Genomic DNA, 21,730 nt, shown 5'->3' on the forward strand with positions numbered 1-21,730 from the left:
ATCTGGAATTCCAAATGTGGTAGACGGGAAAAACTTAGGATGTTGTAGTATGGGTAAATTGTCTGAAGTTGTTAATTACACCGACAACAGAACTGCAGCGCCCTGGGTTCAATTTGCACCTCAGGATCTGACCTCTACATTATCCCTTCTCCAGTCCATATTCTCCTTTCCAGTCTCGATTCACTGTCCTCTCAAATGAAGCCAATATAGCTTCAATAAGAAATTTGTCATTACTTAGAATTGTCAATATAAGTCATTAAGATGCGAGGTCCTTTACCAGGTTGTGTGCCTCATCAAAAATGACCACGGACCCTTTCAGCTCAATGTTGTGTGCTCTGCGACTCTACGGGACAAATATAAGAAATGAAAAGGGGAAAAGGTTTTTAAACCATTTTGCAACATAATAAGTTGAATGACAAAACAGTTCTTCTAGTCATAACAACTCTGATGGTGCACTCTAAATTGAACCGAGATTCTCAGTCCGTTTGATATGCACTAGGGCTAGGCTATGGAACACAGACCGCCGTTTGTTTAAATAAATAAAAGATCAATTAATCTCTGGCTACATTGTGAAATCCTCACTGTAACTCTTGACGGTGGTATACAGACCCGTAAGAGTCAAAATGGTTTCATTTAACTGGGGAACCCCCATCCTTGTACCCCACGTTTAAAAACCAGTGCTTTAATAGATGAACCACATAAAAGCATCTTATAAGCATGCTCTAAAATTTCCCTTGAAAAAGCACTTCTCAAGCCTTTTGAATCGCATGACATAGCATTTATTTTCTCCAAAGTTGACAAGGCAACTGAGGGCTACTATGCCTCCATGTTGACTGGAATGTCAGAAAGTCCACTCACCTTTGGGTCCAGTAGGTAGTTGTAAGGCGTGAATATGATCTCCGCATTCTGTTTTAAACTACGGGCGAGGTAGTAAGGACAGGAACTGCATAAAAACAAGGCAGCCAAGAGTTACAATGGGAACAACAGGATGCTAGCTAGCTGTCTATAAGACACTCTCAGAAACTTCAGAAAGGCCAAATGGATTAGCATGGTGGATAAGCACTACCAACAGGGAGATTTGTTTGTGAGAAGACAGGGAGGAAATGTCTGACCTTTGCTTCATGCCAAACTTTACAAGGTCCTCTATGTCCATTATGGACTTCACCAAGACCTCGTCTGTACTTTTTTCTGGGGACAGTAAGAAGATGACATTGTATCAGGATCCCAAATGTAATGCGACTACTATACTCTATACAGTAGTATGTGTGTGGGAAAGCTCCTTAATATAACCTTGCCCCTCAAAAGCAATATCCCGGCTTTACCTAATTCCTTACAAGTGGTGCGATGGTTAAAACTGTATCAAACCCAGACAAAAACATTAGCACCACGGAAAATAAATGAAGAACAAATAGAAGACAAATGTGACGTTGTGGCCAGCTTGAGATAAGAAATAATACAAATGGTATTGAAGTTTGAAGGAAGACAACTAGGTGCAATGACAAACAATGGTCAATATTCCAATGATACTGTGTAGTGTAGTGTGTACTACTACTGTCCAGATGAAACCTTGGTTCAAACATCTGCTTTCTATATGCTTTATACTTTGTAGTATGAAGAAAAGCAAAAAGATCTCTAAGATCACAGCATCGCAATGCAATGCCTTGTGAGCTTAGAGATCTGCTATTTTTGCTATAACGACATGCCCAAAACTGAAACGTATGACTGAAACAATTACCATCAACGGTGTTGTAGAATTTACATGACCTGCTGGATATCTTCGCTCTGCACATGTGAATCTGGAAAGACAATGGTGTGGGGAATCAGTATGAAATCGAAGAACATTGCAAAGATGGTGAAAGCACATCACAAACTGAAGATTTTCTCCATATCTATACCTTGACGTGGGAGGTCTCTTGACGCATCACTTCCGAGTTGATACACATCTGGTCTCGGGACCCCAACACACACATTTTGGGTCTGGGGGACAAAGGGCAAAGATACAGTACACAAACAGAAAAGACATGCCAATCACCTCATTATTGAGTTTGTTCCACCGTTTTAAATTTGTGCTCTCTATACAAAAACTCATTTTTGAAAATAGCTGCAATGGGTCGCAACATGACAAGTTGTGAGGTTGTAGATCGACTATTTAACACCATATTAACCAACAATAAAAAGCCCCCACGCAGAACAATACAGAATTACACTGAACCAAAATGATGTGTTTGTACCTGTATGCAGTGTTCTTTAACTCATGTATGACCTGGGAGAGCTGGGAGTGTGTCCTGGATGCATATATGATCCTAGGAAGATCTGAGTAACTCGCTGGTGGAGATACAACATTATACTTTAGTAGGACAAAATAACAGGCATTTCTTCCCTTGTGATCAAGCTTCGATTAAGCACTTTCAACCAGTAAACACTGACACTGATTTATGTTCAACAAGTGCGTGTGTAATAAATTCTCGTACTTGAGGTGTCACTGCCGCCCTCCCCCCATTGGTTCATGGACTTCAAAAGTTCCTCTCCACCCTGCTTCTGTTTGATCTTCTCTTTTGAAATGTTGTCTTTGAAATGGTCCCTCCAGGCGAGAGTGGCACACAGCAAGCACAAGGTTTTCCCCGTGCCTGTGGGACTCTCCAGAATTGCATTTGTCCCCTGAAAGACACAGACATAGGTTTTGGACACTGGTTTAGTCCTCATTCACGAGGAAACTACAAAGAATAGGATCATCTTCATCACAATCAGAACGAATATCTGCGTTGTCTTGTGGTGTCTATCAATCATTTGAATCTTTATATAAAGTAATTTAAAGTTGAAGCCATGTGTGCATGTTCGAATCATACCATTACGTACATGACTAACATCACATCACTAACTCACGTCATAATTCGATGGTATCATACTACACTGCTGACATCGGAGAAGGCTGGTGATACAGACAGACACATGCAGTGCTGATGTCACAGCACAAAATATACTTGAATCCAAGTACGGTACTTTGACAACGGATGAACGGATACTGATGATGACCCAAGCTGATGACACAATGCTTTGTGATTATATAGATAAAGAGAGGGGGAGAGACCTCATCCTACAGTCTCTCCCCCTACTGTACTACAGTATTCTACTGTAGTACAGTAGATGCCAGACGTCATAAACAGTCCTCAAGTACTTTGTGCATGAAACCTGTACATAAAATTGATTGAAATATTTATTAGCAGTTTGCAGAATTACAGTACAAAAATCTGTGAATGCAGAAATGTAAACAGAGGTTTACATTTGCCATTTGTACACTCTGATTATAGAGTAGCCCCATATGTTCCCTCTCCCTACGCTCATTCTGTAGCATCTCGGAGCTACAGAATGAGCGTAGGGAGAGGGAACATATGTAGTACAGTCTCTGGAGGGGGGTCTCCTGCACCCCCCGGAAATATACTTCTAATCAGTGTTTTCTTATTGGAAAAAATGTGCTGAAAATGATGAGCTATGATAAAAAGTTGTCAAAATGTCCCATCTACCTCAAAACCCCCTTTTTGGTATATGGCTCTGGCGAAATTGTGTAAAGGCAAATATGAATTCACTAAAATTACATAAATAGACATGGTAGTCTGAAATTGGTCATGAAGTATCTTGACACATATGGGTAAGTAGCAGAACAGGATTTGGGGGGTTGCTACCATTATATTCTTAAATATGACCCACATCATCCTCAAAAAGACAAAAGAATATGGTGTCCGCTTGGCTAATAACAACAAAGATGGTTATTTTCCAACACATTATGGTGAGTATCACTGCCTCACTTCTATATAGAAAACTTCCCATATCCCTAAGCTTCAATTTGAGCCCAAGATAACCTTTCTATCTTGTAAATTAGTCTTTCTGTAGCCAAAATTCTGAACTATACCTCAAATCGGTGAAAATTGTATATTTAGTCAGTATCAGCTATACATTTGGAATAAATGAATGAATGACTGAGTTTGAACTGACTCCACATCATGGAATATTTCTTACTTGAATAAGCTATGTTAAAAAGTTTGCAAAGTGTCCCATCTACCATTTTTATGCAAATGAGTGCCTCCATTATCAAAATAATCGATTTTCACTATATCTCAGCCAATATTGCACTTAAATGAACAAATAAGGTGTCTAGACCTATGTTTTGAGGGTCAAGGATCTCAGTGAAACTATTCTTAAAGTGACCACATGTGCCCGTGGCATGCTGGTGTACAAATCAGTGCCGATTAAATATCTATCTCGTCGGCTTCTTGTCCATGCTCTCCAGACAGTGTCAAGGAGATCAACCAGTGAGGTTGGTAGGACTGCACCGCAGGACACACTGGATTAAAAAACTCAACCACCCCTGTCCTTCATCATAGGGTTTTGGTTTTTCCAAAAAAGCTTCATCAGCTCGCTTGTATAAGGCAACACGGTGGTTCTCTTCAGAGCAGAGTAGCATGGAGCAAGACGAGCCAGGTCAACTTTAGATTTAGAAATTAGTTTGTCATCTGCCCCCACCACTCTTTCACTGAAGACTCACAATTCAAATAGCTCTAGCCAAGGCTCATCGGTCAGGACTCTCAGGAGCCTAACAAGTACACTCCCTGGCATGACTAGTATGTCGCAGGGACCCTTTGGTATTACCCAGCTGGGGATCGAACCCCTGACCATCCAGTCTCAGGGTGGACGCTCTAACTACAAGTCCACTGAGCTGTTGATGATATCCAGGGCCTCTTACGGGTGTGTAACTCTAGAGTGTAAAAAATTGAACCAAATGGACCTGTAAGCCTTGCGGAGCCATGAGGCCCATAGGGCAGGAGCCTATCTCCCGTTTCTGTAGTAGGAGGCAGCTTGATGTACAAGTACACCCCCTGGACATGACGCTAGTATGTAGCAGGGACTTACCCCAATCCAACCCTTGATGCTGAGTACCAAGCAGGGACAAGCAGGGAGGTACTGGGTTCCATTTTTCAGAGTCTTTGGTATGACCCAGCCGGGGATCGAACCCTGACCTCCCAGGCTCAAGGCAAATGCTCTGACCACAAGGCCACTGAGCTGTTGATATCCAGGGCCCCTTACGGGTGTGCAACTCTGAACTCTGAATGTACAAATGGAACTGTAAGGGTTATGGGGGTCCTTGAAATGTGCCTTGTGCTACACTATATAGAACAGATCCTTAATTAGTATAGTTGGAGCAATTAATCTGTCTGCTGTATGGACAGAGTTGCGAGTCTTCAGTATGGTAAATGGTGGATTTATAAAGCGCTTTTATCCAAGGCGCTTTACATAGATTGTGCATTACATTCACCCATTCACACACACATTCATACACTGATGGCAGCGGAAACCATGCAAGGCACCAAACTGCACACCAGGAGCCGTTAGGGGTTCAGGGTCTTGCTCAAGGAGGACACTTCGACACTAACTCTGGGGGAGCCCGGGTTTGAACTGGCAACTTTTGGTTACCATCCAGCCACTCTACCCCTGAGCCACCGCCGCCCCAGTGGACGTCACCCATGCCAAGTTGCTGTGGATAATGGTGGGTTAAAGTTGACCTGGCTCGTCTTCCTCCATGCTACTCTGCTCTGAAGAGAACCATCGTGTTGCCCGATAGCTGATGTAGCTGATTAAGCTATTGTGGAAAAACCAAAACCATATTAAGGGCAGAGATGGTTGAAAATCCCTGTCATTGGAGACCATGGACAAGCAGACAAAGAAGACTGATGAGTTCTATGAACACGATGACTCATTCATGTGACTGTGCATTTTGTCCTTTATGGTGCAGGCTAGGGTGGTCACTGTTTGTACACTGTTGCTTACATTTTTGCCTTTGAGTGTGTACAGGAATAGGATGGAATACTGTTACAGGATTGTGTGAATGTTTGAATTTTGTACTGCATATTGCAGGCCATTCTATAGTCTAGTGTGTATACTGCCGTATACTATTGTTCATACTAAGGATGTTTTTAGTTTGTGATGTTATTCTACAGTATATTCTAAATTATAAAGCTTGCTTAAAAACACAGCACCTGTCTAGATGTTATATGCAATATTGGTATCTCTTACGTATAAATGTGACTTTATTGTAATGTAACTGATTTGTACACTAGCATGCCACGGGCACATGTGGTCACTTTAAGAATAGGTTAACTGAGACCCTCAAAACATAGGAATTGGAAAAAATTATTTGTTCATTTAAGTGCAATATAGATATAGTGAAAATCGATTGTCTTAATAATGGTGACACTCATTTGCATAAAAATGGTAGATTGGACACTTTGCCAACTTTATAACATACCGTAGCTTATTCAAGTAAGAAATATTCCATAATGTGGAGTCAGTTCAAACTCAGTTATTAATTCAAAATGTATAGCTGATACTGACTGAATATACAATGTTCACCGATTTGAGGTATAGTATATACCAAAGGGTCCCTTTGGTACATACTAGTCATGCCAGGGAGTGTACTTGTTAGGCTCCTGCCCTATGAGCCACATGGCTTGGCTAGAGCTATAGAGCTATTTGAATTGTGAGTCTTCAGTGAAAGAGTGGTGGGGGCAGATGACAAACTAATTTCTAAATCTAAAGTTGACCTGGCTCGTCTTGCTCCATGCTACTCTGCTCTGAAGAGAACCACCGTGTTGCCTTATACAAGCGAGCTGATGAAGCTTTTTTGGAAAAACCAAAACCCTATGATGAAGGACAGGGGTGGTTGAGTTTTTTAATCCAGTGTGTCCTGCGGTGCAGTCCTACCAACCTCACTGGTTGATCTCCTTGACACTGTCTGGAGAGCATGGACAAGAAGCCGACGAGATAGATATTTAATCGGCACTGATTTGTACACCAGCATGCCACGGGCACATGTGGTCACTTTAAGAATAGTTTCACTGAGATCCTTGACCCTCAAAACATAGGTCTAGACACCTTATTTGTTCATTTAAGTGCAATATTGGCTGAGATATAGTGAAAATCGATTATTTTGATAATGGAGGCACTCATTTGCATAAAAATGGTAGATGGGACACTTTGCAAACTTTTTAACATAGCTTATTCAAGTAAGAAATATTCCATGATGTGGAGTCAGTTCAAACTCAGTCATTCATTCATTTATTCCAAATGTATAGCTGATACTGACTAAATATACAATTTTCACCGATTTGAGGTATAGTTCAGAATTTTGGCTACAGAAAGACTAATTTACAAGATAGAAAGGTTATCTTGGGCTCAAATTGAAGCTTAGGGATATGGGAAGTTTTCTATATACAAGTGAGGCAGTGATACTCACCATAATGTGTTGGAAAATAACCATCTTTGTTGTTATTAGTCAAGCGGACACCATATTCTTTTGTGTTTTTGAGGATGATGTGGGTCATATTTAAGAATATAATGGTAGCAACCCGCCAAATCCTGTTCTGCTACTTACCCATATGTGTCAAGATACTTCATGACCAATTTCAGACTACCATGTCTATTTATGTAATTTTAGTGAATTAATATTTGCCTTTACACAATTTCGCCAGAGCCATATACCAAAAAGGGGGTTTTGAGGTAGATGGGACATTTTGACAACTTTTTATCATAGCTCATCATTTTCAGCACATTTTTTCCAATAAGAAAACATTGATTAGAAGTATATTTCCGGGGGGTGCAGGAGACCCCCCTCCAGAGACTAGACTAATGGGGCTAATTATAGAGCATCTAACACGACACAGAATCACAATGAACGTTTGTTTACCTCTTTCAGACACTGGATCACTCTGCTCATATAATCCTTCTGACAGTCATACGGCGTGAAGGGGAACTGTACATCCACCTTTTCGATATTCAATGTTGTAGCCATGTTGTTTCTAACGCTACAATCAACCAATATACGTTACTTAAATAATGCTACAGTACTCACACGTTAGCTGACATTATTGTCATTTAGCATGTTAAATAATAATAAATGGTACGTTCTTATGGGTCCTGGTCGTTCCACGTAAACGTAGACGGTTTAAAACATTTTGAAAGTACTCTGTTTTTTTTTTTTATGTTCTAATAAGACGTAAAGTTAAGGATTACTTATGTTGTTTCATCATGTAAACTTCTTAATTTTTATGCTTGGCGCGACGCGCTTGCGCAGTCCACAAAACGGCAATGACATCATCCATCCGACTGTACTTTTCAAAATAAAACAAGTATTCGTCTCAACTGTACTTTTCAAAATAAAACTATACGAAAGTATCATAACGGGAGAAAGGGGCTGAAATTTAGATTAAGATAATTAATTATCATTCTTTACATTAAAAAAATGAATTTATATATTGTATTTGTATTTATTTGTGTATTTCAATTTGATGTATTAGTTTTTTATTGTTTATAGTTATAATGCCAGTGTGCATTTCCATTTTATGTTAAATGTAATGGACAATAAGGTTTTATTCTTCTTTCTCTTTCTCTTTCTCTTTCTCTCTCTTTCTCTCTCTCTCTCTCTCTCTCTCTCTCTCACTCACACACACACACGCACGCACACAAGTAGCCTATGTGATTAATGATGCTTTACCCCCCCCCCCCCCCCCCTTCCCCCGCAGCCTCCCCCAGGATATAATAAATTGTACATATTCAGAATATTCTGGATGAATTTACCGGTACACATGTTCTTTACATGTCCGTATCACAGCTAACATTTGTCCATATACAATCAAAAAATCTTATTTGATCTTGGATAATATATAATCCAGTGACATCATGTATTTCTTTTACTAAACCGGATTTTCTTTGCATGCATGCCTATTTGCCTATTTCTATTCCAGACCGCGCATACTGAATTAATGTTTTGTCATCAAGCAAGCAAACTTAATTAAAATGGATAGGCCATACCTGCATGAGAAAAACGATCAATAGAAAATGCACAGTATATGTTTTAATCTGGATTGTTGTCCAGTGATGCAGTAGCTCTATTTCAAAGGAGCCACACCATCCATATTCATTTTGTCCAGACTGCCACACCTATAGCGGCTGACAGAATGCCATACATCATGTTGGAAATGCCTGCAGGCTACATGTGACGAAAGAAAGGTTCAGTGTGAAAAACAAACAGTAAATCCTCAGTGTTCATTTAACTCAGACATTGTGCAAACCTAACCAAATGTCCTGTATGAGTCCATTTGGTTACATTTGTACACTCTGTTATGGATAAATGAACACTGAGGATTTTATTGAAGTATTTGATATTTAACGCTTACTTCCAAAACCCCACCGGGTTTGGGCCCATATAATGGAGCCATAAGTAGGCTATCATTTAATAGTGTCCTGGCTTGATGTGTCCTATACTTCACAGACCTCCATGAGTGAGCCAGTGCCCATTGCTTGAAATATGAACGTGTGGGGCCAAGCTTGCAGTGCCAGTTAAGGACTTGCCACCTTTGCTTTAAAAAGCCCCCCGGGGGGCTTGCTTAAAGACGTTTGTGACGTTATGTAGCAGCCAAGTCTATGGACTTTTGTTTAATGTTTTCTGTAAGCACGCCCCTTTAGGCTCTCCATTTGGAACAGCTGACACCATGGGCAGAAAACCTTCAGTTATACATCATCAATATGACATCAGTCTTCTCATAATTTGGGCACAGACCGCACATATAGTTTCTGGACAATTGCTGGTTTGGCCGTCTTCACACTCAACACTGCCCTTTCCCCTGGGTCCTCAGCAATACCCACAGAAGTCCGTAAATTGATTGGATGAGCAGTTCTTGAGAAATGCAAAGGACACACTATAATGTCACATACAAACAGAATCTTGTGGAATTTATAGAAAGAAGAAAATAGATAGATATAGGCCCTTTATTCTGTTGTCGAATACCAAAACTTGACTGATATGTTAACCTGCATGCATTCTCATAAATGGTGAGCAGTTCTTTTTTAATTGTCAAGGAAAACCCTCAGGATACCCCTGTAATTGGTATAATATTATCACATCTCTGATGGATAAGAGAGAGGAGAATTTTATATCTGTTTGAAATGTGCAGAGCTGATTACATGCACTTCATGGGTGAGAATTCTGTTCTCTTTTATGCACTGTATACATTTCTGTATGCAAATTGGTGTGTTGCTTTCTTGAGCCATAAATCAAAACAATTAAATTATCTTTTTTTTCTTCTTCTTTTTTTTCTTTTTTTTACTGAAATGGTCCTGCAGTGTGGAGTCGTAAATGAAAGATGCTCACTGCCATTTATTATCTCCAGATGGTTTTCGTCCATCATCTAGGCCTGTAGTCTTGTAGATTATAGAGGTCTTCAACGTTTCAAGGACCCCACAGGGACGGTGGGACCCCGTATGCATAATGCATTATCCAGCCTGTTATATTAGTCAGTGCGGTGCCAGGTGTGAATCTGATCATCATAGTGTAGTGGTGATCATATCAAGCTGATTAACAGCCTCCCTCCACTTAACGAGCTATGACTATAAGGTCGCTGACGAAGTGGCTGCTGGCCGTGGTGCTGAACTGAACTGAACGGAACTATTAATTCCATCATCATGGTAATAATAATGTATCAGAGCTGAGTCTGGCTGGTAAATGAACACTGAGGATTTTATTCAAGTATTTGATATTTAACTAATTAAGTGCCCTAAACACAGTATAACGCAGTAATATTATGTAGGTCTAATAATTATTATGTATTCTCAGTTTGTCATGTCACACATCAAAATGTTGCATTGAAGAGCAGTGGCCAGTGGGTAAGGTCTCTCTCTCTCTCTCTCTCTCTCTCTCTCTCTCTCTCTCTCTCTCTCTCTCTCTCTCTCTCTCTCTCTCTCTCTCTCTCTCTCTCTCTCTCGCGCGCGCGCGCGCGTGTTCTCCTGACAGACCACAACCCAGCAGCTCTGCCGGTGAAGTTATATTGCTTCATTGTTCTTTACCGGGGCGACGGCGAGCATCAGGCCGACGGAGACTCTCGCCTTCACGGGTTAACGTTCCTTCTATTGAACATATCGCTTGAACATCCAGACAGCAGCCATGGCAACCAGCGTCATGTCAGGTAAATGACAGCATCTCTAGATCCTCAAGAAATAGCCATCGAGTGCTTTGGGAACATTATGGGAATTATTAATTCGATTGGAAAGGAAAATACGTGACGCTGTATAGACGCTGTACAGTACTGTAGATAGGAAGACCACTCCTTTTTGCAAATTCACATGGGCATAGGCTATGCTATAACTTCAACTGACAAACATGCCTAAATGACATATCACTCTGTGAGTCATATGAAAACTGTAGTTAGGTTAGGTTAGAACTGTAGTTCTCATCAGTTACAGTAGCCTAATATTGGCTAATATCCAGGCAATTGATGTTGAATTCATGTTTGTAACGTTTGTGACGTTATGTAGCAGTCGAATCGAATTAATAATTCCCATAATGTTCCCAATAATTGACAAATCCTTGCGAGAAGTGCTGAAAACATTGAAATGGTATAGCCTTTTAGCTTATGCATATAGCCTAGCTCTAGAAAAAAGTATTTTACAAGTTGACAGTTTACTGTAACTGAGCTGTTTCATATAGTTCCCAATTCCATACTGTAGCAATTAACTAATGTAAATATGGAACCAAATGGACCCTTACTGTTCCATTTGGTTCCATTTGCACACTCTCCGAGATGCTATGATTGGACAACACCTGCCCAGAACCAGAATTTGAACAGTGTAAAATATCAGGAATAACTTTTTTGTAGGACCTCATACAGCCTTTAGTTTAGACCAATATATTTTGCAGAATAATATCTCTGCCATCAGGGATGTGTTGTGCAATTTACCCAGAGGCACTCAGAGAACACAAAAGGGTCATTTTGGAAACGTGTGTGTGTGTGTGTGTGTGTGTGTGTGTGTGTGTGTGTGTGTGTGTGCGTGCGTGCGTGCGTGCTCAGGTGGTGAGAGATGGGTGGATACTATATGATATTGTCTAATTTTTCTGTGCCACATGTGGCAACACACACACACACACACACACACACACACACACACACACACACACACACACACAAACACACACACACACACACACACACACACACACACACACACACACACACACACACACACACACACACACACACACACACACACACACACACACACACACACGCGTGTGACACTGGATCAATAGTGCTTTGTCACAGCAGCCACACCCTGGAGAGTACATGTGACAACAGAGGGTGTGTGAGCAGGGGCACACAGCAGTCTGCTGTTGCATGTTAAGCATGTCATAGCTGCAGGACTATTCTCCATTATTTAGCTGAATATTATAATCTCGAATATTTATCACAATTATTGACGATGATTTTTTTTTTGGTAGAAAAAGATGATTTTGAATGCCTTTGTTGTTCCTTGGCATATATTTGGTCAAACATGTAAGTAATTGTCTCCGCCAGGCCGAGGGCGTGGCCGAGACTACGTTTTTGCCCCTGTCTGTACGACCGTGTGTCCGTCCGTCTGTCCAAACATCACGCGAATCGGTACACATTGCCTCTATAGTTACCAGTATGTGATCAAGACAGATCTGTCAGATTTGTCAGAGTGGCCCGTTTTGAACGAAATGCCTCAACTCATAAACGCAGCATCCAATTGTCATAAAACTTTGCACACGTTCCCACTAGGACAAGGAAGAAAAGCAGCTAATCTCTGGTACCGTTGGATCGGAGTAAAACTTTGCATGCATGCACACTCCCTGGAGGCCAAGGAAGAACCTCTGCCCCAAAATGTTCACACCGGCCTGTTTCCCAAACATTGCTGGCCCACAATAACCTAACCATTCACATTTTTCTAGTTGTCACTGTGAATCTATTGTTCTTCTGTGAACCTGATGATGGAGAGATATGAGAGATGAGGTTGTACAAGGTTCTGGACACTAATCCTTGTTTAATGATGAGGAGATGAGGGTTGCAATAGAAGAACACACACACGTGCGAGCACACACGTACGCACACACGCACGCACGCACGCACGCACGCACGCACGCACGCACGCACGCACGCACGCACGCACGCACGCACGCACGCACGCACACACACACACACACACACACACACACACACACACACACACACACACACACACACACACACACACACAAACAAAAACAAAACCATCACCACTATCAGTCAGATCTGTCTAGAAGAGGATCTGATCCGATCAGATATCCTCTCCTAGACAGTTTCGATCATAGTACGAGCATTTCCGTAAAAATGTATTTCAATTATCGATTACTACTGGACAAGATGCTAATGCAGACAGTTTAATGTTAATATCTTCATCAACAAAACAACAGTGTAAAATGTTGAGATTTCCCTCAGTTCAGCATTACTAACGTGATGCAGTGTAAATAATTGGATGGAAATGTTGGTTCACAATCATTACGAACTTGACCGAACAGCTGGATTTAAGAGCATGTAGAACAGTGAGGGCATTGGAGCAGTGACTTTGCCCAAATCTGGAGATGACATCATATTGACCTCATAGACTGGTCACATGATGTCTGACATCCTGGAAGGTACTCGCAGTTATTGTTCTCAGTTACAACTTTGGTCATGACGGAAGACATGAATTTAATGAACCTTCCTACATTATCACTGGATAGACATAGTGTGGCTTTCTGCGTTTGCAAATATTTCAGTGTGCATTCCATATACAGGTATCTGAGTACCGCTATTTAAGCTTGATCAAAGTCTGCACTCTAAAGTTCCACTAATTCTAGCAGCTGCTCGCAAGCGCCTGAACAGCAAATTAACAAGACGGGGAGAAATACGCAGGAGAGCCATGAAAGATAGATGAAGGTAGAGCACGGAGATGGGGAAAAAAAGAGATTGGGCTAGAGACATGTCGGAATGAAGTGATAAATAATATTGCAGGGGCACGGCAGGAGAGAGAGAGAGAGAGAGAGAGAGAGAGAGAGAGAGAGAGAGAGTAGAAATAATATAATGAGAAATGTGGGAAGCTGGGCCTAATTTCCCATGTGGCTTCTGCTCAGTCACACAGCAGATAGATGTATTGTAGGTAGAGGTTATGGATGGATGTTGTGTCTATGGGCAGAGTATTGGTTAAGCCAGGGACAGACAGTCTGCTGTGGCAGGATTAGAAACACTGTTACCCCACTTCATTGTCACAATCAGGCCATCGAGTCGACGAGGGCCACGCGCAGAAGTAGATTTAAGCCTACCGACTGTAATTTGTTTCTTTGCACACTGTGTGATGGGGAGACTCTAAGAGATTTGGGAGGTACATGCGAAAGTCGGTCAAGGGAGTCTTTATTGATCCTGATTCAATTTAGTTTAGGTAATCAGATCATACACCAATCGTGGCTAACTGTAGAAAGTAGCCGTGGGCATCGATATCCCCTTAGTGCATTATCTGACTGATAATGAACGGACGGACGGATGGACGGACGGACGGACATTATACTTTTTGTGTAAAATCATGACAGAGATGCTGTAATCCTTTCTAAATAACCGCAGTGTAGTCTATTGCCTGTTGAAACTATTGTAATGCATATCCAAAATTAAAATATGAAATTGAAGATACTACTGTATGTACATTGGTGTGCTACAGTGCACCCAACATGTAATCATCTGTTCAGGGAGAGCTCACAGGTGTTTTAATATTGCTTTGCTGATGGATTAGGGCCAAATTACATCTCTGACTTAATGAGTTGAGTTAAAACAAAACATGGTGAGGCAGAATTTAGTTCATTATTATATATGCCACGCATTAGTTGGAACTTGGAACGAACTCCCAGAGGATCTGAGTCTTGTGCCAAGAAAATAATTATTTTGCTAAACAAGCAAATGGTCTGCTTGTCTTTCTATTTGGCATCACCCAATAGGAGGAACGCAGTCTGTTCTTCCACCTGAGAGAGTTCCAAGTATTGTCTGCTGTTTCAGATGACCTTTACCTGGTCTATGCAGGCTGGGTCATACTCATAGATACTCTGCTGTCTCACTGTCTTTTAACCACTTAACCATACAGTATTGAGTATAATGTACATCATTGAATGGAGTTCCCGGACTCCTACTATAGCTTAGCCGTAAATAGCTGATCTACAAGGTGAGCTTGTAAATCGGCTATTTTTGGTGAATGTTCGCCACAGAATATGGATGATGCTCCAAGAGAGCATGGAGTGTTCAGCCGCTGCAGTGTGCCAGCTGCTGTATTCTGACGTAGGTTCAGTGGGTTCATTAGATGTCTGTCCCTCCAAAGTCACTCTCTAAAGGAACAGTATAGCTAAGACATTTTTAACCACTTAGTTTCAACCTGGCATCTCTATTTTGAGCCTGTATAGGTGGACATTTTCCAAAAATAGCAAATATAGCAGGTAATTCTACAAACTCACGCAATGTCCTATGTGCTATTTTTGCATGGCACCTTCGTACGACCAAGTATAATAATAGCAGCTTTCACTAATGGTCACTGTCAATAATAAAAAATGTAAATGGACATGCAGGGCTTCATACGCACAACAGGGATGAACACTGTACTTGTGTTTGTGTGTGTGAATGCAACCCAAGCACAAGCAGCTGGCTTCTGCCTGGCTGAATGGTCCTTACAGCAATTCCTACAGCAGATATATAGGATTATGTTATGTAAACTAGCTGTGCGTGTGTTGTGTGCATGTGTGTTGTTTGGAATCTTTGCGCATGCTAAATGGCTGCGTGAGAATGTCGATGGTTATTTCAAGATGACAGTTTGCCTCTTAATAATTCACTACATGACCAGGCAAAACTCTGCACTCAGATTGCCCTCGTGGCTACAGCTGCATTGGAAGGAAACGTGCTGCCTTCCTGTTACTCCTGTATGTCTCTCGATCTGGTCATCATCATCCTCATTTGGCACAGGCATGCAATGAAGTAAATAAAGCATAACTCACTCACCACTCTCTTCAGTGTTTTATTTCACACGATCAAAGAAAGGGCCATCAAAAACCACGGAATAGAGGAGTATGTATTTTACTCTGCAGATCAAATGTGGTTGCTTCTGGGGCACTCTATTACCTGATTTTTTTCCTTTTTTTCTTTTTTTACAATTGCTGCAAACATTACATTTAATTCACATTTTCAGTTTTGTATAATATTGCTAATGATATACGACTCTCAACACTTCAACTCATATCATTTAATCAAATGTATTTCACAAAGCAGGATCACCAAGGTAGCTAGATAACTTGGTTAAAAAGTTTTTTTAAATGTTAGCAATCATCAACATGCATGCATGATTAAGAAAAGAAAAAGTAAAGTGTTTCATATAGGCCTATTGTTTTACATATTTATGTCAGTATTGCAGGGGTAACTTTAAATCTTACTTTGTAAAATAAAATGCTCACAATGCGCTTCTGAGCGGAGAACGAATGACAGGTCTTTAAAACAGGATGAAGTGGGAGGGGGATTGTGTGACAATTAATCGTCAAGCAAAATGAAATGGTCGTGACAGCCCTACTGACGACTCTTACATAAACAACAGCCCGTTGAGCTGGTGAACTCGCTCACACAAGACCACAATCCCACTAGACGACCTGGAGTAATGTTGCATGCAGCAGCAGCAGGGGAGGTTCACATTAAATATTGCATAGTTGTACTCTGCTCTAGAGCAAAAATAAATAAAAAGAGAAGAGAGTGAGAGGGGGGGGGGGGGGGAAGCTGCATCACAGTCTTCACCTTTTCAGATGACCTTTTGTTAAAAGGTCGCATTAAGGCAGGAAGTGAACTGGAAATATTCAAAAGCGAGCTACATTTGTTAATTAACCACTTATATGTCTATGATTTCAACCTATCACTACAGTATTTGTTGTGTTCTCTGTGAAAAACTGAGATGGTGTGTGCCTTACCTCTGTATATTAATTCCGCCCAAACTGGCCTGTTGGTCACAAATGAATAACTACTGAATATTCAAATATAGATTCAACCAATAGCTTAATCTCTTTCTTTCTCTCTCAGCCTACACGGAGAAGATCAAGGAGATGTCAATGATGTCAGTACTGTGTTCATGTCTGTATCCCCAGGCCATCTCTACTGCCACCCACTTCCAACATGAAGGTCAGTAACACGTTGGAATAGATGCTCTGTTCTGGATTCATTCATGTGGAAATCCTTCAATGCAGCCATGAAAAGTGTCATAATTACAGCAGGATTGTTATGGCCCTAGGTAGCCTAATTTCTTATTGTTAACCCTCTGAATGTTTGGTGCAGCCAAATGCGGCACAGCATATAACAAAATATACATTAAAATAAAAATAAATAAAAAACGTCTAGTAAACAATGAAGGAGAACATGGAGGTTTAAAAAGGCACAAGAAAAGAGTCCAAGAATTACTCCATGGAGGCAGTGGGACAGTTGATTAAAAGACCAAAGAGAACATATTATGTGTCTTCAAAATGACCCAAGAGGATGCAGTCCTAAGAACAGTAAGTTCCACAGTTTTGGTGCTGCAACCAAAAAAGCACGGTCGACCTTTAGCTTCAGTCGTGTGCGCTGGACCTTTAAAAACTGGTCATCTGATCTGAATAACTTAGTGGTGTCGGGGGGGCTGGATTAGGTCAGATATAATGTAGGGCAGGCCATATAAGTGAAGGGGCAGTAGTGGGGTAGGCTGGGAGGTGGATTGGGGAAACGTGGCTGGCCTGGAGGTAAGCAGGTACTGTAGCAGAGCAGGCGAGTATGATTCTGAGGCTGAGGGAAAGGGTTGTGTTGCAGTAATGTCCGGTGTCCACAGGGTAGAGCTGTAGCAACTCTTCTATTAGATGGCTGGTCACAAGGAAAAGAGTTGGCGAGTACCAGGTTACTACCTCAGAAATCTTCACTGAGTGAAGACACACAGGGAACACACAAACAAGGGCACTGACAGGAACATGAAAGGAAAGATAATGAATATCTTGTAGACAAGGTGACTGTTATCGATCAGTGTGTGCAAAATATGATGAATGAAGTCCGAGACATTATTGTATGTTTGACATACAAGTGTGTGTATCAGGGCCATGCTCTGTAGAGTGGACGACAGCAAAGAATTGAGATGGCGTCACTGTGTTCTCCATTCTCTGAGTGCTGACTGGGCAATATTTTTTGTTGTTACATCAGTGTGATCATACCCTGATTGTTCCTTTTATACACTGATGGGCAAATGAATGATAAAAAGCTAAACGTAACCTGTCTGTTTCCTCAACATATCCATGGAGCAATGGAGAATGTTACTGATACCGCATCACATTGAACAAGATAATTTTGAATATGCAGTGTGATATCATACATGTGATATGTATTAGTTTGATAATAAACCTTTGAATGCAATATTTATTAGGGTATATAAATAATATTGTGACACCTTTTCATTCTCACCACATGTATTGAAAAATGTAATGTTATTGTGATTTGATCTACACCGTTTAAAATTACAGTATGCCATCGATTTTGATTTTAAGCCCTGATGTGCTACCAAAGACACCCGTGCAGGGATTGCTGGTGTATATTTGTTTATAGCTATTTCTGCTGCAGTGTACATTAGAGAATGTACACTGCAGCAATTTGAACCTCAATGGACAGAGGAGAAACGGCACTTGAACACGGTGAACAGCACTTGACCACGGTGCATGACATGTTCACATTCTCTACTGTACATTCCCTGTCCCTTAGTGTTATAGTTCAGCCTGAGTTATACTTAGCTGCACACAGGTGTTGCACACTGATAATAGCCAATCTGCAAGCTTGTATACTAGATCTGCTATTTCACCCACGTGCAACTGAGTATAAGTACGGCCGGAAGAAGATGCATATTATTCTCATAATCTCATTTCCAGTCACCACTCAGGTAATGCATGCCAGCCATTTTGGCTCCCGTGTTTCTCTCCAGACATTGAGGTGAAAGACATTGAGGTGAAGCCGATCAACAAGCGTCTTTCAGGCCAGTCGTTCGAGGTCATCCTGAAGTGGCCCACTGAGCCGTTGACAGATAGGCCCAGCCCCCTGGCCTCACCTCCCAGGAAGGAGCTCTCCCTGGGAGAGCTGCAGAGGAGGCTGGAGGATGCCGAGGAGAGGAGGAAGGTAGGAGGAGGAGGAGAGGAGAAAGAGAGGGCGGGAAACTTTTGAGGGAGGCGTGTGACCATTCCCAAGCCAGTTCTTTTGTGGAGCGTTTGTTTTCGTTTGTTTTCAGTCAGCTTCCTGTGTATGTGCAGTATGGAAACAAACAGGTGATAACCTATATTGCATCCAAACTATTCTTTTTTTTTTAAAGATTTATTTATTGATAATGCAGATATGATTTACAACAATGAATTACAGAATCATGATTATTTTTATTTATTTTTAACAAGACAAGACAAACTCAAAAAGGAAAAGACAAAAAACAGTAAAAACAACCCCCCCCCCCCCCACCCACCCCCGACCCCAACCCCAGAAAGGAAAACTACACAGCTCTCATTACTCTGTATTGTACACAACACCTCTTGACAACATCAACTCGGATAAATACATGAAAATAACAATATAAATAAAACTAAATCAACCCAGAGGAGATATTGAAGGTAGAACCTCAAAGAACCTGCCCCATATCTTTTCAAAAGTAGCAGGCCTTCTTCTTACATTGTACAGTATCTTTTCAGTTGTACAGTATGATGAAAGCTCATTCAGCCAGTGTCTCTGTGAAGGTGATTTTTCAGATTTCCAATTAACCAAGATGATTTTCTTCGCAGCTGTACTGGCGAGTAACACAAAATATGCTTTGTTAAAATTTGTGTTGATCAATGTAACGTCACCCAGTAACCAAATTCTTGGATCATGTGGTATTTCAACCTCTATGATATCAGAGACAGTAGACAATGATGAACTTCCAATAATCAATTAAAAGTGGGCAGTTCCATAACATATGTAATAGGCAGCCTTCTGTTATCTTACATCTTTGGTACATAGGGGAAATGCTTCTATCAATCTTGTGTAACCTGAGCGGAGTAAAGTAAGTTCTGTGAAAAATGTTAAATTGCATCTGTCTATGTTTGGTGGAAACCAGAACCCTCTGAGCTCTCTCTAAAATTATCTCCCAATCTACATCATCATAGGTGCATCCCAAGTCTGTCTCCCATTTATGTTTAATGTTCACTGTATTGTAAATTGGTAAATTATTGTTTAGAATTCCATATATGGAGGAAGTTAATCCTTTAGTTGAGGTGATAAGAGTGCAAAACATGTGATCCTCCAGGGGGGATTTTTCCGGAATTTTCGGGAAATCTATAGATTTTGCTTGAATCCAATGTCTAATTTGAAGATATTTAAAGAGGTCATGGTTACGTAAATTAAACTTGGCTGATAATTGTTGAAAGTTTGATACTACATTGTTGCTGTATAAATCACCCACAGTCCTGATTCCATTATTAACCCATCTCTGCAATACTCCATCAGCTATGGGATAAGGAATATTAGGGTTTTCCCATAATGGGGTCTTTCTCATTAGAGATGTATCTATCCCCAATAATCTATGAGATTCCTGCCATGCTTCAAAAGCGCTCAAGATAATAGGAAGCAAAGAGATGTTCTCATCCAAACTATTCTGTTTGAGAAAATTGTCTCAGTCAATCACAGCGAGCTCTACTGGCGTTGGGTTTGATGAAGACCGTGTTCAGAAGAGTGGATAAGTTAAGTGAAATAGGACGCAAGTTATGGTTGAACTTGAAGTGAAGAAAACTTGTAAGATATTATGGATAAATGGATTACATGTACTGTATTGTACAAACCCCGTATTTAGTAGTATTTAAAAAAAGAAAATCATTGGGAATTATTAATTACTGTAGTCTCCAGCTCAAGGGAAGTTTGTTAATGAGGGAAATACCTCTTTAGATAATTAGAATTTGTTTAAACCTGTGTTAATGGCGTGCATTAACCACTCTGCAGTATGTTCTGAGACCAAAGAATTACAGAACCAGTGCCGTAAGGAATATTCAGCTCAGCTTTCCTTAGTGAAATTTCAGGTGGAAATTGTGTGTGTGTGTGTGTGTGTGTGTGTGTGTGTGCGTGCGTGCGTGCGTGCGTGCGTGCGTGCGTGCGTGCGTGTCCCGACTCCAGTCTCAGGAGGCGGATGTGCTTCGGTATCTGGCTGACCAGAGGGAACATGAAAAGGAGGTGCAGTTCAAGGCCATGGAAGACAATAACAACTTCAGCAGGATTACGGAGGAGAAGCTCATCCACAAAATGGAGGTCATAAGCCAGAACCGCCTGTCTCACCTGAACTCCTTGAAGCAGAGGCTGCGTGAGAAAGTATGTATACTGTATGTTCCATTCACTTTCAGTTCCCTCACCTGTTTTATTTTTGTGCTTGATGTTTTGTTTTGGGTTTTTTTCCGCCTTTTCCCAGGAGAAGCACGCCGCAGAGGTGCGTCGGAACAAGGAGCTCCAGGCCGACCTCTCTGGATAGGAGATGAACGTCGCTGGATGAATCCCCAGTGGGATGCGTGTTTGTAGCCTGAAAAAACATTTTTTAACACTTAAACTTGTCGACAGTCATCATTTTCGCTCTGTGTTCTACTGTTTAGTCTTATATTCACATATTCAAATTCAAATTTAGTGGAAAGACCTGACAATGACTGTAGTTTGTCATGATCACACAACTATGTAGTACTGCAACATTTTACTCTACAAACAATCGTACATTCCACAAAATTTAAATGTTGCTGGGTTTCAGGCGATACTTTTAGAATGTGATGATTTGTGCATGCGCACTTATGCCTATAATTTATATTTGG

General features: G+C 41.0%; 2 protein-coding genes across 5 annotated transcripts in view; one reads left to right on the forward strand and one right to left on the reverse strand.

The window, feature by feature from the left end:
- Positions 1 to 8,055, reverse strand: part of rtel1 (regulator of telomere elongation helicase 1) — a 28,714-nt gene extending 20,659 nt beyond the window's left edge. For all 4 annotated transcript variants that reach the window (XM_083769160.1, XM_083769161.1, XM_083769159.1 and 1 more), the window contains exons 1-8: positions 7,736 to 8,055; positions 2,472 to 2,658; positions 2,232 to 2,325; positions 1,896 to 1,977; positions 1,736 to 1,796; positions 1,113 to 1,188; positions 859 to 943; positions 278 to 343 (exon numbers count right to left, since the gene is read on the reverse strand). In XM_083769160.1, the coding sequence (XP_083625286.1) occupies positions 278 to 343; positions 859 to 943; positions 1,113 to 1,188; positions 1,736 to 1,796; positions 1,896 to 1,977; positions 2,232 to 2,325; positions 2,472 to 2,658; positions 7,736 to 7,840 (756 nt within the window). In that variant the 5' untranslated portion in view covers positions 7,841 to 8,055. The remainder of the gene's footprint in view (positions 1 to 277; positions 344 to 858; positions 944 to 1,112; positions 1,189 to 1,735; positions 1,797 to 1,895; positions 1,978 to 2,231; positions 2,326 to 2,471; positions 2,659 to 7,735) is intronic.
- Positions 8,056 to 10,893: 2,838 nt separating this feature from the next.
- Positions 10,894 to 21,730, forward strand: part of LOC310861346 (stathmin-2-like) — an 11,107-nt gene continuing 270 nt past the window's right edge. Inside the window, exons 1-5 of the mRNA XM_083768764.1 lie at positions 10,894 to 11,009; positions 16,947 to 17,045; positions 18,853 to 19,043; positions 21,054 to 21,245; positions 21,343 to 21,730. The exon at positions 21,343 to 21,730 is cut by the window's right edge and continues 270 nt beyond it. Coding sequence (XP_083624890.1) covers positions 10,988 to 11,009; positions 16,947 to 17,045; positions 18,853 to 19,043; positions 21,054 to 21,245; positions 21,343 to 21,402 — 564 coding nt within the window. The 5' untranslated portion in view covers positions 10,894 to 10,987 and the 3' untranslated portion in view covers positions 21,403 to 21,730. The remainder of the gene's footprint in view (positions 11,010 to 16,946; positions 17,046 to 18,852; positions 19,044 to 21,053; positions 21,246 to 21,342) is intronic.

Source organism: Protomyctophum parallelum (assembly GCF_964188405.1).
Source record: "Protomyctophum parallelum genome assembly, chromosome: 7".
In the NCBI taxonomy this organism is placed as follows: Eukaryota; Metazoa; Chordata; class Actinopteri; order Myctophiformes; family Myctophidae; genus Protomyctophum; species Protomyctophum parallelum.